Consider the following 18,791-nt stretch of genomic DNA (forward strand, 5'->3'; position numbering starts at 1 on the left):
GCTTATGCTGTTAATGTCATTAATAAAGATTTTAGCGTTATTGTTAAGTGGTCTAAAAATTTTAGTCTTGTAATTAATGCAGCTAAGTCACAGGCTAGTACTTCATTTCCAGATTATGATTTGTTTTCTTTCTTTATGTTGTTTTTAATGTCATTCATATTTTTTTCATTACCACTGTAAAAAAACCTGGAAATAGTTATGGATCAGACTTTATCCTGGAGTTCTCACGTTGATGAAATAAGCTGGAGGTTCTTTGTCTAACTCTTCATAGTCAAATGCCTTCAGTTCTTTTTACCTCTAAATACTAAATTTCTTCTTGCTTGTTCTCTTCTTCTTTCTCTGTTAGACTATACCAACAGTGTTTTTCTAAATCTCTCTGAAGAATTGCTTGGTAAGCTAGAACACTTACAAAATTTATGTATCAGATTCATCTACAGTCTACGTAAATATGTTGTTTCGGTTTATCGCAGGCAGCTTATTTGGCTCCTTATACGTCTTCGTAAGAATATCTCATCAACTTGTACCAAATCCTGTTTAACCCTTTATCTCCCACATACCCATGTGAAAAAATACGGTTTCATGATACTGATGATTGCCTCCGTTCTTGATTTTAGAGTTACCTGTCCATACTATTCAATGATTTACAAAATCCTTTACGATTCAAACTGTACTCCTTTGAAACTCATTATCAACAGATGTGAGAATTTCCTATCAGTAAATCCCGTCTTAAAATACTGCGAGTTATTCTGTAGTTGCGCTAGTTTAGTTTTCCTGTATCTTTGATTATGTATTTGTATTTACATATTTATAATGGTTATTGGTATTAAATATTAAATTAACAATTCTTATAAAAAACAATATGTCAATTATAATTTCATGTCAATTAATGTACTTGATCTCATTTGATATTAATACGTATTAGTAGGTCTGTGATTAGTGTCAACAATATTATTATAATATTAATTAGTTACTTATTTCACTTTTAATTTCAAAAATTCATTAATTGAATAGAAACAATGGTCAATAAGCCATTTTTGTAATTGGGATTTAAAATAATTAACTGGTAATTTTTTGAAGTGCTGGGGAATTTTATTATAAATTTTAATAGACATAAAATAGCAGTTCCTTTGATATAGAGAAGTTTTATTTACATTTCGGAATAATTAATTTAGTGGGATCCCTACTCCCAAATTTAGAGTGTTCTGCAACTTTTAAAAAGTTTTGGATGTTTTCTAACATAAAGTGCAATTTCAATAATATATAGATGTCACTGTAAGTATTTTGGTTTGCTTGAAGTATCGTCTACACGAATCCCTAGGCTGTATATTAAAGATTGCTCGTACACATTTGTTTTGTGCAATAAGTGTTATGGGGTAATCCCATAATAAAATGCCATATCTAAGTATAGCCATGATAAGCTGTGAGGGCAGTGTTCATACTTGAATTAGCTCTTAATCGTCGAAGTTCATACACAAACTTGTTAATTTACATACACAAATTGTTAATATGATTCTTCTAATTACAATTCTCATCTAATATTAGTCATGTAACTATAATACCTATTATTTTCTCATTTTAGTTTAATTTTATTTATTGAAACTGGAAACTAACTGGAAGAAATTCCTTTTATGCGATAAGTTTGCCATTGTATTCATTCTTTTTTTAAGAACACAGTATCCTATAATTTTAAATTTTACTGTATAAAAAAGTTGTACAAACAAACAAAAAACAAACAACCATTCAAGGAGTTATGTATATAGCGACGTGGATCATCACTACGCGTAATTTTTTATCAGTAACTAAACTACATTCTACATTGTCGTGTCGGTTACGGTGTAGAATGGGCCATCCCTTCCTTTTCAGTGGGTGTCATAAGAGGCGACTAAGGGAACTTATGGTCGCGGTATGGGCAGCAGTATCTCTCTTATGACATCTCTAAAAACTTAATTGCGGTTGCCAACCCGCCTGTCAAGCGTAGCAACTACTGGTAAAACTCTTCTTAATGGTAAGGCTTATGTTCAGCAGTCGACAGTTAACGGTTAAATGATAAAAAATAAATTACACTCTGTTGAAGACCTCTTATATTTCCTTTTGGTTGTATCACAATTGGCCATAATTTATTTTTATTCGTTTTCGTCTAGTCAAGGAGCAAAAATGATATTTAACTTGACGTTTAACCCTAATACGGTGTAAAGAAGCATGAACATCATAGAGATTACAAGATTGTTTAATGTTACAACTTTATCATTAATATAATATTAAGGCAATCTAAAACAGGGGATCAATTAATTTTCCTTGCATCTAAACTAAATAGATTCAAATCAATATCCATAAAATTACGCAGAAATATATATTTTTTATATTATTTAAATAATAGTATATAATATAATTCATATTTTAGGAGAAAAAAAAAATACCATCTGGCGATACTGTTTAATTGTCATTTATTTATTGAATTCACGATTTTTGGTAGTGATGTGTTAAGTCTGTTGTTAATGATATAGTAGTTATTATGAATCGACTTATGATTGGTATATAAAAACTCAAATAAGTATTCGAACCCTTATAAGAAGTAATTAAGTTGTAGTACTTGTATGAGTACTTAGTATTTCTTCAGACTTGAGTACTTTTTTAATTTATTAACTTTTAATAGAAATGAATATTTAGAAATATTACAATACCTTCATATGTAATTGTTATTCATGTACTTGTAGCGAAATATTAAATGATTTAAATTAAAGCAAAATACATAGTTATAAAAGCTATGTATTTTTTATTTTCAAAATAGGTTACGTAAATAGAATAGAGCTAATTTTGAGAAATCATTTCTCTATAACTATCTTTAAAATTATAAATTGACATCGCAGCGAAATCTATATCAAAAGGACTAATATAATGTAATTTTCTTATAGTTTATGATGATCTATAAAACAATAATTTCGCGAATCTATTAAATTAAAATATTAGATTAAGGGATAGGTTTTGAGAAATTGCGCTTCAGAATCAGCGTTACTGCTTATCCTTATCTTCTAAATAAATTCACATGAATTTATTTTGTTTTCCAACTTAACATTAAAATATACATTTATATTAAGATATACTCTTCTGGTGTATTAAGTACTCGAGTATTTGTTATGAGTTCACACAGGTATACGATTGATTTTCGTTTGAATCAAACGATTCTATATTCCGTGGTATTCGAGTCAGTTTTTCAGCTAGTTTGTCTCGATACGTCACTATTTTACTCTTTGCTTTGCTTTTTATCCATTTATTATTGGAATAATAAATATTTTTCTTTTTATTTATTTCAATTTAATTTTGTCAGTGATAATTTATGATTGTGTGTTCAGCATTCTAGACGAATATTAAAAAAAATGAATCTTTCAGGTAAGTACGATAATATGCATTACATACCTACTGTGAAATAAGTTGCATATATTTTATTGAAAAGCAACTTAGAGTATTTGTATTTTACTAAAATATGCTATTCATGCTATTAAAGAATAAGCAGCTTTTGTATGAGAAATTGTCTCTCATTGAGAGAGGTCTAAATATAAAGAAAATACAATGTATCTACGTAATAATAAAATTGTATAGTTGCCTATATTCTCAAACAATTTAATTTATTTTTTAAAATAGCCCTAAACAAATTCAAATCACCATTATTAAAATTGATTTGTTTAAAATGTTATTTTTTTATGACTTTTTATACTACAAAGGTGGCAAACAAGCATGCAGCTCATCTGATGGTAAACAATCACTATAGCCTATGGTCGCTTGCAATAAATACTAGGGTTGTCATATGCGCATTACCACCCTGAAGAAAGCTTAAGCTAAACCTCTTTTTAAGAATACCATACAATAGTTTCTAGGGAAAACTTCGGCAGGGAGTCCATTTCACAGCTTGAGCGTTTGTCAGAGAAAAGTTCTCTGAAACTGCACTGTATCGTCTCCAAACTTTAAAGTATTCTGGATGAGAATATGTGACATTGTTTCCCCATCACTGCTCAGCCAAGATTGATTTGTTGGTTGACTTCTCTGTTGAAGTTGGCCATACCTAATCAGACAATTTGTCCCAGATACATAAATTCTTGTCGACAACTTCGAGCATAGTGTTCTCAATTGTGACCAGTATAGGTTTGACATGGATGTTAGATATAATTTTACTCTTGTCCATAGTTATGACCTACCTGTTGAGAGGGACTATTGAGGTTATTGAGTATAGTATTCAAATCCTCCAGGGATTCTGCCATAATGACTATGTCATCTGCAAATTGAAGGTGTGTGATGTATTCATCATTGATGTTAATACCATATATTTTTCCAGTCTAGGAGTTTGAAAACAATTTTAATGCGTCTGTGGAGAATTTCGGGGTTAAGATGTCTTCCTGTCTTATACCTTTTTGCATTGGAATGGGTTTTGTAACCAGGTTCTGTACCCGGATAGACATCAGATAGTCTTACTGTACATACATTTCATAACTTCTATATAGCTATAGTCAATCTGGCACTGCTGCAGGGACTGTAATACTGTCTATGTGTGGATGGAATCAAAGGCTTTCTTATAGACAAAAAATGCCAAACATAGTGGCACGTTATACTCTTCTGTCCTTTGTATAATTTGCCTTAGTGTAGATATATGGTGCTAAAGCCCTAATGAAATCCAGTTTGTTTGAGTGGTTGGAAGTCGTTGAGTTTACGCTTTGATGACGAATTTGATAAGGTTAAGACTCTTGAAAACGGTATGTAGACGCGATTCGGAAGGGATATTGGTCTACAGTTCTTCAATAGGGTACTGAAAGGTGACCCTTTTTAAAGAACAGAACTATCACATTTCTGCTCTGTGTTGGAAATAATACCATTATGGATGACTAATTTAAATAGCTTCCGAAGGAAGACAAGTATAGGTTTTCTACTCGCTTTCAGAAGCTCTACTGTAATTCCGTCCTCCTCCGGTGCCTTGCAATTTTTAAGTTGTTTAAGACCTATTTCGATCTCCTGCAAACTGATGTCTGGTATATCATCGGTAGTGTCGGGTGGCTGTAGGCATCATATAACCAATTCCTCAGAACACAATTCATTATACAAGCTGTAGAACACACAAAGGGAGACAAAGTCTCCCATTAGCCTTATGGACTTTATGAATGTTGGGTTTGGAAAGTTGTTATCTGCTGAGAAAAGCCTGTAAGAAACTCAACAGTTATTATTTTAAACCTCTGTTAACATTATATGTATTTGTTAAATTTACTATGTCTAAAATTATTGGTTATTAAAAACCTTTGTATGATCAAGTACACCATACACATTTGTCATTCAATTGTTTAGTGCATAAAAAAGCTTTGTTCAAAAAGTGTTTTATAATGACAGTTTTAAATTTATTAAAATCTTATTATAACATTTATATGTATTTGGTTAATAGATCTTTTACAGGAAAAAAATCCTGTAAAAGATCTGTTAACCAAATACAAATTTAAACATGATACTTCAGAACAGCATGTTTTTTAATTTGTATCTAGTGTTAAGATTATTGCAATTGCTGTTTTTAAAAAACAGTTGAAGATTCTTACCTATATATGAAAGATTTGCATATATGTATTTTGAAGCTGCAATGATAATATTTGTTTCTTTAAATTTCTGTCTTAGTTATTTCATAACTCCTAGAATAAATTTTGTGAATTGTATATTTTTGTAATACAAATATGTCTTAGTCGTCAGATACATCACCACATAATAATGTTCTATAGGACAGTATACTATGAAAGTAACTAAAATAAACTAATCTAGCAATCTCAGTATTAGTCTACCCTACAGCATATGCCACATAGTTTAGTTGCAAGGTTTTGAATGTGAATACCCTATTGTGATTTATTATTAGTAGTGATTTCAAGAGACACTACTCAATCTAACAATAAAATACAATCTATAAAATAAAGAGGGTCATTATTTAAATTTACGATTGAAGTTAGAAAGAGAATAATTTACGTTTTGTTTATATAGCATTCAACATGAGATTATTAGTTGTAAACCAATTCAAGAGATGCAGCAAAGCATTATTTACATCATCATAATTTTTGGTCAATCTGTCAACTTTAAAAATCAAGGAAGTGCCAAAAAAGAGATCCATAAAACAATAACTATTAATACTAAATTTTAATGCAAGCTTGGTGTTCAAAAATAGATATTGTTTAGAAACAGTGAATAGATTATTTGACATTTAATTTTAAAATAATACCTAGGATTGTTGGCTTTATAAACTGTTTTTCTGTACTTCTCTTTGAAAGCATCTTTACTAATATAATAAATGTGAAAGTGACTTTATTTTGTAGGATGAAGAATAATATAGGCTATTAATTATCATATGGGCAGAGTTATGAGTAAAAACTAGTAAAACAAAGTGTAAAATTTACACATGAAAAAAGTTGCATGCAGTGTTAATACGTAACCTTATATTAGGTTATCAAATCAGCCTTTAGCTGCTCTCTGCTGAATATAAGCGTCCCCTTTGGGGGGTTTTGCTAGTAGTTGCCACGCTTGGCAGGCGGATTGGCAACAGCAGCCAGGCTTTAGAGATGTTTTAAGAGGGACAATAAATCTTACATAGGGGGGGTGAAGGAGAAAGAAATTGTTGGTGATGGGGTTATATTAGCCCCGTTGCTAACAATGTAGTCTATCAGGTTGACCTCCACGCAGCTCTGAAAACCATCTTGGCTAATTCTTGTAGAATCGTTACAATCGACTAACTAGTCTGCTTTCACCCAATAGTGCAGACGGAGTTACCAATTCAATAATATCCTTAAAAAACCTTACATAGGTACAAATATCTTCTATGAGATTGGTAAAATCATTTATTTGGGTTACTGGTAAATGGAAATGGAACAAAAATAAAATTATTTTTTCAGTTTATTATTAGGTGCCTGCTTAGGCTTCAGTTTTAATTGTATAGTATTAGTGTTTTGTGTATTATTAATTATTATCACGCATTCTCACAAAATTATTATTATTATTAGATCCTTCTGGAGATGATGATTCTAGCAGAGATGAATCCAGTATGATTCGGAAGTATTCTGTCGATGAGACTCCAGTACCAAAGAAACGCATGCGAGCTGATACATATGGTACTTCATCTACAACTTCACATGGATCAGGTACGTTGATGTAATAAAATTAATAAATGATAAAGAAAGTGAAATGACCCACATATTATTTTTGTGATATTGAATTAAAATTTTTAATAAGAGAATAAAAAAGTCTGTGTGAGTGGACTGTATGTACGAGAAATTTTAAAAATATATTCGTCACGAAAATGGAATAACAGTAAACTGTTACAAAAGTCACTATCTAGGTTTAAACAATGGTCAACTTACCTTTTTTTTTTTCGAAAATTGCTTTAAGTTATACTCAGATCTCTCAGTTCCCTAAAGCATGCTAACGTTACTTGAGATTACCTTGTAAATGTTATGAATAGGGTTTTGATCTTGAATTCTCTTATAGATGTTCGAATCTTGAAGTGTCCTTTTAGCGATAAACCAATTGACTATTTGCGTAATTTATATCCACAATAACAACGGTACTATATTCCGACATGTCTCAAGTTTAAGGAACTAATTCCGTCACCTATTAATTATTTGAAAACCACAATGGAAAATTTTTATATTTTTGTTTGACAGAACGTACACCACTAACTCTCTTTTTTCTCTCTACCTCCAATTATTAAATTAATGGCACGTACGAGAATAAAATGTTCCTATTGACTGTCGAGAGTGTTGCCATGCGATTATTACGATGAAAATGATTCCTAATTTATTTTTTATATGTATATAGTGTTAGTAGTTAGAAGTAGAATAGTCTCCATAAAGTGCACATAAATATGAAAATGTGTTTTATAGAATAGATAAAATTAGGTATAGTTTCATATTGTATTTTATGGAAACTCACGCTAAATATGTCTGTTATAGTTTTGCAAGAATCTGATGACGAACCATTGGAGATTTCCAATCCAAAATATTCAAGACGTGAGCAATCCCTTAAGCGGTTTAATTCATCTGAAGCCAGTCTGGATGACAATATCAGAGGTAGTCGCAGTAGTCTCAGTGAAACTGGATCTTCACCTAATGACCAGTATGATGATTATCGACCTACTTTCGAAAATACTGATAATGAAAATGAAGAATCATCGGTATGTTTTCAAGAGACAAATGAAAATTTGTTTTACAAGAATCAGTTCAATGATGTTGATGATTCATATGGAAAAAATTATTCAGAAAAATCAAAACGAATTATGAGCAGCATGGGTTTTAAGCCGGGAAGAGGTTTAGGTAAACGTGAAGATGGTCGTGTAGAACCTGTAGAAGCTTCAACTCAAAAGGGTAGAAGAGGTTTAGGATTAAAGCCGTCCATAGTTGGTAATGTGCCACAAAACTTCACATGGTCTCCTGATGATGCAAAACCAGAAGCGCAAGAAAAAGTTGTACGTATTCAAAATACTTTCTTTTTTATATTTATTCATTATTTGAAGGAAGGAAAATGGATTTTATTATTATTATAGATCTATTCCATATACACCACTGGTAATATTTCTTTTGCTGCTTTCTCTTCTTTTCTCAAATGTTGGTAAGGGACATTTAAGCATTAAGTAACACATATTTTGAAATGTTTTTACCTTCCTCCTATGTAACGCGTCGTAACATTTTTCTGTTCTGTTTATAAGAGTTGCAAAAACATATATTTTGCTTTAATGTTAATTAGAATTGAATTATTTTTTTCCAATTTCAGATGTGGATACCATCTGCTCAAAATGATATATTGTCTAGTGATCAGTTACAGAAATGGTTAAAAAGAGGACCCAAAAAATTGACAATTGATGATGAAATAGAATTTGTACAACCCAGAATACTGAAAGGTGTTTTAGATGCCAAGGTATGTTAGGGACCATTTTAGAAGTAAATGCATATTTAAGACGCCCAGCATCGAAGGAATTGTTAGTAATGCGGACTACCAGTTCCATTGCTAGCAATATATCTTGCCAGGTCGACCTTCAGTGATTACCTCTGGAAACCATAGTGCTGAATTCCAGATGTATTCATCACGATGGGCTAACTCATCTGATTTTTCATTATCACCTATCATCCCTCGCTGGTGCCCTGTCATCGTATACTGTTATCGTAGGCGGGGTTACAATTCCATTATCATCCATTACAAAAAAAGCTTCATTGCTACTATTCTATCAGATCGATCTCCACCACCACCAGAAGAACCTTTCTTGGAAACAATAGTGGCTAATTCGTATACTATACCGATAGTGCAAGCGGAGTTCTCATTCCATTATTATCCATAAAAAAATACTTATTGCCTGGGCATACGGCAAGGGCTAGTTGCCCTCCAGTTGGTCATTTACCATAGACCCTCCATAACCATAACCCCATAGAGCTAAGTGTGTTTAAAATGACATTGGCTGTGCGGAAACGTGGGAAAAATAAACATAATATCTAACCAACAACCGAACAGACACTACCAGCCACTAAAGTTCCGTGACGTTACTTCGTCATAATGACAGATCTTTGTTTCGGTGTGACGGAAAGTAGCAAATTGGGATCGATTCTAAAGTGCCATTTCTCACTTAATTTTGACTTTAATCTATTAGAAATGTCGCTATGGTATCAAATTGAAATTTTAGAAAGAGATAAGAATTATAATTGGTATTTTCTGCTTATATGGGCCTAATAAAAAATATATATTTTAAAAGTTTATTTTAATTTTTCAGACTATTTTCGACAGTTTAGATGATGAAGATTTACGTCATGCAAGATTTCGTAGCAATCCATATGAAACAATCGGTTCAGTGATGTTTTTAAATCGCGCGGCCGTTAAAATGGCGAATATGGATGCTGTATTTGATTTTATGTTTACGGATCCTGAAAAAGCAGACCAGAAACCAGGGCCAGGCAAACCAGAGCAAGCAGCAGTTAAAGAAATTTTATACTTTGCTGATGTATGTGCAGGCCCTGGTGGATTCTCTGAGTACGTTTTATATCGAAAAGGGTGGACAGCTAAAGGTAATTATTATTTCTATATGTACTTATATACCTGACATTATTCAGCACCTCATTTTGTCTTTTTAATATATAAATGGAGGTAAATGTAGCAATTTCACTCAACAACTGTTCTAAAATGTCTTATGGCACTATGTGGCGAAGGGGAACTGTTAGTAGCAAGGATTAATGGTTGGAGTTATGCTACAACATATAGTATCAAGTACAGTAGTAAGTGTACTTACTATGTAGGGGGAAGGATTTTTTAGTAATGGGGACAAGTAGCTCCATTGCCAGCAATATAACTTATTAGGTCGACCTCTATCAATTCAATTCTCTATCAAGTCCTCTATCAAGTCAATTCTTTGTTGAATTCGTCAGCACCAACTAACCTGCTTTCATTCTTACCTATTATCCTTCTATAGCCTAGACGGGATATCGGTATTGCATTATCACCCATTAAAAAAAAAAAAAACTTACCATGTAAGTATATACTATAATTAAGTGTCGAGTCAATGATCGCTAGCTTAAAGTGTAATTTTAACTTTCAGGTTTTGGATTTACATTGAAGGGTGGGAATGATTTCAAACTTTCTGATTTTTATGCTGGTACGCCTGAAACGTTTCACCCTTTTTACGGATCTAAAGGCGATGGCAATATATTTGATCCCGAAAATCTTGCATCATTAAAAGACCATGTGATGACACAAACTGATGAGAAAGGCGTGCATTTCCTCATGGCAGATGGAGTAAGCGAGTTCATTTAATTAAATAAATGAATAATATGATTTTCTAAGTACAGAAATGTAAACACACTACACACTAATATATATTGTAGAAGCCTCTTTCCCGTGGGTGTCGTAAGAGGTGAGTAAGGGAATTTAAAAGTCAAGGGATGGGCAGCAGTATACCTTTTGAAACATCACCAAATCCTAACTGTGGTTGCCAACCCGCTTGCTAAACGTAGCAATTACTGATAAATCCCCCCCCCCCCCTCCCCCAGGGGAAGGCCTATGGTCAGTAGTGGACATTTAACCGCTGATATGATGAATTAGGTCATATGCCATTTTTTTTAGAATAAAAAAATACTTTTCGCAATACTCTTAAAGTCCCTTTAAAATAATTTAGTCATTATAATTGTTTTTGTCTAAAAACTACAAATACAATAAAGTAACAATACAGAGTAACTATCTATCTACAAAAATAATACCTTGTAATGAATTGTTATGTATTTTTTAATTCTTTAGAATTAATTTACCTTTATTTATGTTTTAGGGATTCTCAGTGGAGGGCCAAGAGAATATCCAAGAAATATTATCAAAACAATTATATCTGTGTCAGTGCCTTGCTGCGTTGATGCTTGTGAGACCGGGTGGTCACTTTGTCGTAAAGCTGTTTGATGTTTTTACCTTATTCAGCGTTGGCTTGGTTTATATCATGTATAGATGCTTTGACAAAGGTATTTTAATGCCATATCACTTTTATGTATTGTTCCACTCTGACTTTTACTCATACAATAAGTAAGGTGGCAATTAAATAGAGTTCATTTCATGCTAAGCTGCTATCGATGCTTGTGACATGAAAATATTGTCACATTTAATTTCACTGTGATATTAAACCAGAACATTCAAATTTGAATAACATTTTACAAATATCTTCTAAGCGACATCATATGTCGGCTCTTTGTCATAGTTGTGACGCATTTTTTAGTGCAATATATAAAGTTCTGCAAACACATATTTCTTACTTTTTTACAGTAAGTATTCATAAACCAGTAACTTCAAGACCAGCAAATTCTGAAAGGTATCTAATATGCAAGTCAAAGAAATTGGGAACTGATTCTGCTGAACATTATCTTTATAATGTCAATAAGATCTTGCAAGATGGTGAAAGTGATGTGACCGAAATAGTACCACTGAGCGTTATACAAGCAGATACAGGCTTCTTTGAGTACATTTATGAAAGCAATTGTTCGTAAGTATTATTTATTAGTATACTCGAATAAGCGACAACCCGCGGCATTGCTTGTGTAAATATAACCTGTATACCAAATAACATTAAATACTGTTCAGCATTTTAAGCATGATTGAGTAACAAATGCCTAAACATCTTTATAATTTTTTACATTAATAAATAGATATAGAAAAAAGTGAGAAACACAAAAACCTGAGTGAAGACTTGATGTTTCTTTTATTGTAGTTTGTTCTACATAGTTTTAAGTAGATTTTTTTTTGTGTTCTTACAATTAATGAACTTGTCCAATTTTTGTAAATACATACTATATTTTTTTATTTTTTTAACTATTGCATTACCACTTATTGTAGATTAGGTGAAAAACAAATAAGAAACTTAATGAAAATTGCAGCATTTAGTAAAGACAGAAGTTTGAAAGAGCCAAGTCAAGCTGAAATGAGAGCTCAGTGTCTCCATTTATGGAATGTAAGTAGAAATTTTCATGTTGAATTTGTGCTTGAATTAGTATAAAACTTATTTTATGTGTTAATATAAAGGATATGTTTTATCTTAATTTTAAACATTTATTATTTAAATTAAATTTCATCTATCTTGGCAGGTTACATAATGTGGTTAGGTTAGGTTTTGTTGTTAATTTAATAAAACTTGTTTATTGGTAATTACTAATAAGTTGTCCATCCTGATTTCACATGGATATTCTAATAAACGATATTTCAAACATTTTACATACATACATATATATCTGTCATGCCTGTCTCCCATTAGGGTAGGCAGAAACAATGGAACGCCAAATACTTCGATTCAAGCAAACCTCTTTCGCTTTTTGCTTTCTTTAGATTTTTTCAAACATTTTCTTTCATACAAACCTGATAAAAAAAAACAATTAGCCAAATATATGCAGTGCATTAGTCGTTCTGAAGTAATACATCTACATACATGCAAACAACAATACATAAATGACATGAATCACTACCATATATCTACTACCATATGCCAGTGTTTTTTTTTTATTCAGCTCAAATGATGTGGTTTTAAATACCCCTATAAATATTTTCTTTTAATTACTCAATTTGATATCGGGTTTCCTATTTAAAAATAAGTATTTTAATTATTTTATCTAATTAATTCAAGATCTCACTTACACCCAAATATATAATATTTTGTTTTAGTTACCGGATAAGGTGAGGACAAAGCCAGAACGTCATGGTCCTGGTGACACGTTGTCATCAATTTTGACAATTACAACCAATTACATGGAAAAGAAGAGATCTATTCCTCATGCACATGATCCGGAAGCCTTCAAAACCAATATTTTAAATAAATCGCCAGAATATCTGGATAATCTAGCTAATTTAAATATATTCAAATATGTTTATGACTGGCATTTTGTTTTTTTGAGTAGCGGGAAAAAATGTTCTACTCTAAGTATATTTATTGGTGAGTAAATTATAATCAATTTTTTAAGATTTAGACATCGCAAATTCATATTGGACTCTCATCTCAATATATAAATATTCCGTGCCACATTTTTAATTCAAATTAATCTTAAGAGCGTTCATAACATTCGCTTATAGAAATGTGGCGACGTCGCAATTAATTATCTTTAAATTTTTACGAACAATTTAACAATTCAATGTTTCTGATTGATTATTTAACTTAAACGTTATCATAGTGCAAAAGAACGCGGTTTCTCATTCCATTGATTCCCAAGTGGAATAGTACAAGTTTGTACAAAATACAATTACTTTTTATTCCATTCATGTTCTACAACTGTCTTAAATTTCTAGATCTGTTCTCAGTTTTGAACGTCTATTAATGATTGCTGTATCTTTTCTAGTTCCAAACAATAAATCCACGTTTTGTCTCATGTGACAATGCAATAAACTACATTTGAATGTCCGTAGTCGTATTTAAGCACTATCTTTGAGCACCATTAAATACCATCAACAAAGTTTTCTAATTTTTAATATGTTGTATAAAATTCTTTAATCTAAGTCATACTGATGACCAGTATTCTCTTAGAGTGCCTTGTGTATAAAAACCCCGTATCACAATGTTCATTCAAACTAATCTTGAAACCGCTGAACATACTTTAATTTTATAAATATGCGTCATTTGCTCCAATTTGAGAGAAAAAGTTTTATCTCAGTAAGAAAAAAATTAGCCGATAGGTGGCAGCAGAGGGCAATAAAACGTTTGCCAGGCCAGCTTAGTACTTTATGTGATATCAGAGTGCCTACCATGAAGTATTTTCTGAAATTTCGCGCCCGAAAGTAACATCAATTTTATGTTGAAATTACATAATACATACCGTTTAAAAATATTAAAATTATGTTCCTTTGAACTATTGTAGTAGGATTTATGACGAACGAAATATTAAACTCCATTTAATGGGCCGATTTCGGTACGAACAAAAACACTAAATTGACCCCGAAAATTTGGAAATTCATTTCATGGTAGACTTTCAGTTTTGATTTTGATAATTATTTTTGCAATCAATTTCTGTGTTAGTTTTTTGTTATTGAATCTTATATTTTTGTTTATTAAAAATAAGAATAGAGAGAGAGAGAGATAGAAGAATTTAAATTGCAAAAGATAATTCTGTGATAGACAAATGTAATAAAATTTTAGAATTTTTACTTTATGGTTATATAACCCTATAAATGTATTCTAATATTATTTTCAGGCTGTGGAGGCAAACAAGTATTTAAGCTCGAAGATAATGGTTGGAAATATGCTGCGGATTTACATCTCACTTTACCAGCAAAAACGCTTATTTATGGAGAGGTATATTCAGTTTAATATTGCACAATCATTTATTTAGTTACAAAATAAATTTGTATTATTATAGCATCCCTTGTGTTGTAATACTGTGACGATATTTGATAAATTTTATTGCTGTTTTGCTATCATTCTGATAATTTCTTGGGAACAGTTTGTTAAAAGTAGATTTTATTATTTTGATTTAAAAACTAAAGCACTTTACTGCACAAGTAAGATGCTTACAAAAATATTCCTCAAACTTAATTTTACATTGGTAGAATATTATTTTTCCAAATAATATAATATCAAAAGCAGGTTGTATATATATATATATATATATATATATATATATATATATATATATATATATATATATATATAAATTTGAATACCATAATTGTTATTTATTTTAGCAAAATTTATTATAATTTTATTTCACAGATAGTGAAAGAATACAGAGGTGAAGGTAATACGCAAATTCACACTAAAGCTCTACATATTATAGATGCTATGATATTGGGCGGAAGAGATATATCACATTTACATCTGACTGAACGGTAAATCTTGCTATCTGTTATAATTATTATATTGAATCAAAGCAGTCATCTTTATCATATTTGCAGTTAACTGTCTAAAGTTGAACATAGGCTTCCCCCATAAAGGGGAGGGGGGTTGCCAGTAGCCGCCACGCTTTGCACTCGGATTGGCAACCGTAATAAAACTAATACCAAAATGTTGGGTAATATGGATAAAAACATTATGCCTACCTTAAAATTTATGTAATTGGGATAAGTGTAGGGAAATAATGATTTATTTAATTTTTACTGCTTTATGTGTAACATCTTATTAACAGTTTATGTAATTAATTTTTCGTTTTGTTATTCTGTATATGTTGTTAATCTTTATTTTATAATCTGTATCATTCTCTTAAGAGAACAGTAAGGAGTTTTCATTCATCTTGTATTTCATGTTTCTAGTGAATAATAAATAATTCAAATTAAATAAATAGACTAATATTTATTTTAGGCAAACAAAAGCTGATTTATCTACTAAAAATTATATATGTTTTCAGATTAAATCAATGTGAATTATTTTGTATGGCACTGAATAATCCATCTGATTCACAATCCTTACCAATTAGATGTAAACAATTGTTTCATATGGAACAATTTTCATCAGATGTAAATAATATACAATATCGTACAATGAAGAGAGTGAAGCAAGCCGTCACTATAAACTTACCGAGTGGACAGAATACAAATGATAAATTTTATGAAGTTAAAGCAATTTTATTTATAAAAGAAATTAAAGGTATGTATTATAATACCTAATAATATTATTTATTACTAAAACATTTTTATAACTCATCTGTTTGAAAAGTGCACAGGTTTTTTATTGTCAGCTGATATTTAGCAGTTGTTGGGATTTTTGCAATTAGTTTACATCAAAATAATTATAACTGATACTTGCTTAGAATGAAAAGCGTTCATACTTAAGCTTACTGAAGTGTGGCAATCTTGCAATTATCTGACAATTTATAAAAATAATTTATCATTTTTCAATAATAATTTAAAAAGGTCGGCTGACAAACTAAAATAGAATATGTTGTATATAAATCTACTATTAAAAACTTTTGCACATATTTCATATTTTGCTTCGGAATTTTTCAAATACATTTTTACCATCAAAATGGGACAACTTAGTAACGATATCATTACATGATTTTTAAACAATCAGTCTGAAACATTAAAAATTGTTATTTTTTTTAATTGATAGATAATTGCGCCATTACTACACTTTGTTAAGAGAAAATTGTGAATGCTCTTAAATAATATATGTAATACTCTTTCTGTGTGTAGTGTCGTGTCAGCTGTAGTAATATATACAATGTAAAAACATTCAAAGTTAATATTTATATATAACATAAATATTTTTTTGTGTCATTATAGAACCGTGGATGGCGCAAATGTCAAAAAAGAGTGGCTATAAATATTATTTCGGCCCTGGAAAAAATAATAAACCACGGAGTGAATATTATATTCCAACAGAAGCGAAGTTAGATATGATTAGCGCATATTCAAATAGAGTAATGTGGCCGTGGGAGCCCTCTGCCAGTGCAGTATTGGATGGCACTCTTCGAAATGGTGTGTCGAAAATGAACATGATAGATTATATTGACCATAATATAAATAGGATAGTATAGTAATGTTTGTAAGTGTTATAATAATGTTACTGTAAATAGCCCTTAATCTATATGTTGGTCCGAGAGATCTGCAAACAAAAAATAGATATTAAAAGATGAAATTACTATTGTTGTTGTTTTATGTTCGTCATACAATTTTAGTAGGTAGGTATTTATAATTTCTCATGCCTACAGTAAGTACTTTATAATTTACAAATATTTTTTTTTTAATTTTTTTTTTAGTGTACAAATTAATGGTCTGAGACCCCAAATTACAAATTCCTATATTCACTCGCGGTTGACTTTGCATTGTATGCACTATGTTCTTTGACGCAACCTACAGGATACGAAAACCCCTGCTCCGGAGGTAGGGGTCCTGGGGGTTCTTCCCGTGACGCTCCCTCGATTCTAAAACAGTTATGTAAATATGTAAATATAAATTAGTTCTATTGTAGGGAATTACGCCTATAACTGATTTTAACTTTTCTTTTGTTATGTATATTTTTACTGCTGTCACCATTTAAATACTTTTTGATTGCGTATTTTCTTATAGAAAAATGGTACTGGGCAATTACAATAACATTTATTATACAAAAGTATATTGTTTTTGTTATATGAAATAGGAGATACAATAAAATTATTTTATATATACATATTTTATATATATATTTTTTAATTTATTTCCACATGAATATTTGGATCAACCTTGACACTAAGTCGAGGTTTATAAAGATTTAAAATATTGTTAGTAATATTGTTTAATAACCCCATTTTGGAGGGAGAAGGGAATATTATAGTAACGGTGATAGGTAGCCCCATTGCTAGCAATATACCCTAACAGATCGACGTCCACGCAGTTCTTGTGGGATTCGAAACGATGGGCTAATGAACCAGCTTTCGTACTTATTTATCATCTGCCACTGATATCTCGCCAACGTATACTGATAGCGTAGGCAGAGTTACCATACCACTAACAATCTTTAAAAAAAATTTAAATAACAGTAACTAATTAAAAACTTCATTGCTAACAATATACTTTATTCGACTACCACGTGTTCTCACCTGGAAATAATTTTGGTTAATTCTTGATGAACGTGTCATGATGGCCCAACTGACTTTATCTTTGCCAATCATCCTTCACTCCACCGATATATATCGATAGCGTAGGCGAGGTTATCATTTCATTGTCACCCAAAGAAAAATGTACAAACGGGGCATTGGCATATTTAATATGTCAATAGGGAAATTTGTAGAGGTGGCCTGGCTCCCAAAAAAAGTTACATTGTGTGCTCCCAGACATGTCTTTAGATAAATCAGCCCTGAACCAAATACACTTATGACTAGAGGAAAATAGGAAGAAAGACGGTTTAAAAAAAGGTTTATTTTTGCTGTCAAAATAGGCCGAAATTGCAGACGTGACTTCTTCATCGTTGCAAAATTTTTTTCCACGCGGCTCTTCTCATTTTTGGAAATAAATAATAGTCGCTGGGGGCCAAGTCTGGACTTTAAGGTGGGTGGTCTAATTTTTCAAACCTGCATTGGTGGATAGCAGCCGTCGCAACATGACAGCCCTCCATTCCGCGAATTTTTTTACTTCCCCTTGTGGCATAGCACAGACAAAAAATAGAAAAATAGTTATTAGTAATTAAATATAAATTAAGTCAGAATAGAGACCTAGTAGTATATAGTTGAAATGAGGGTACTAAATAGTGTTAATAGAATAAATCAAATAAAGCATAGGCATACAATACGAGTAGTTTTATAAAAATGTAATATAGATTGTTGTTATAGGGGAGATAAGTTTACGTCCAGGTGTGCCAGGACCCCGGTGCTAACCAATGAGTT

At 31.2% G+C, this 18,791-nt stretch overlaps 1 protein-coding gene across 1 annotated transcript; it reads left to right on the forward strand.

The window, feature by feature from the left end:
• Positions 1 to 3,220: 3,220 nt before the first annotated feature.
• Positions 3,221 to 17,597, forward strand: LOC113520628 (cap-specific mRNA (nucleoside-2'-O-)-methyltransferase 1). The gene is made up of 14 exons (XM_026906017.3): positions 3,221 to 3,387; positions 7,008 to 7,145; positions 7,956 to 8,467; positions 8,773 to 8,916; positions 9,761 to 10,052; positions 10,580 to 10,776; positions 11,303 to 11,486; positions 11,785 to 12,001; positions 12,352 to 12,466; positions 13,171 to 13,438; positions 14,688 to 14,788; positions 15,206 to 15,321; positions 15,837 to 16,075; positions 16,714 to 17,597. Exons 1-14 carry the CDS (start codon positions 3,375 to 3,377, stop codon positions 16,965 to 16,967), a joined length of 2,790 nt encoding a protein of 929 aa, XP_026761818.1. The 5' UTR covers positions 3,221 to 3,374; the 3' UTR covers positions 16,968 to 17,597.
• The last annotated feature ends 1,194 nt before the right edge of the window (positions 17,598 to 18,791 follow it).

Source organism: Galleria mellonella, unplaced genomic scaffold, assembly GCF_026898425.1.
Source record: "Galleria mellonella isolate WM207_F2 unplaced genomic scaffold, CSIRO_AGI_GalMel_v1 utg36, whole genome shotgun sequence".
In the NCBI taxonomy this organism is placed as follows: Eukaryota; Metazoa; Arthropoda; class Insecta; order Lepidoptera; family Pyralidae; genus Galleria; species Galleria mellonella.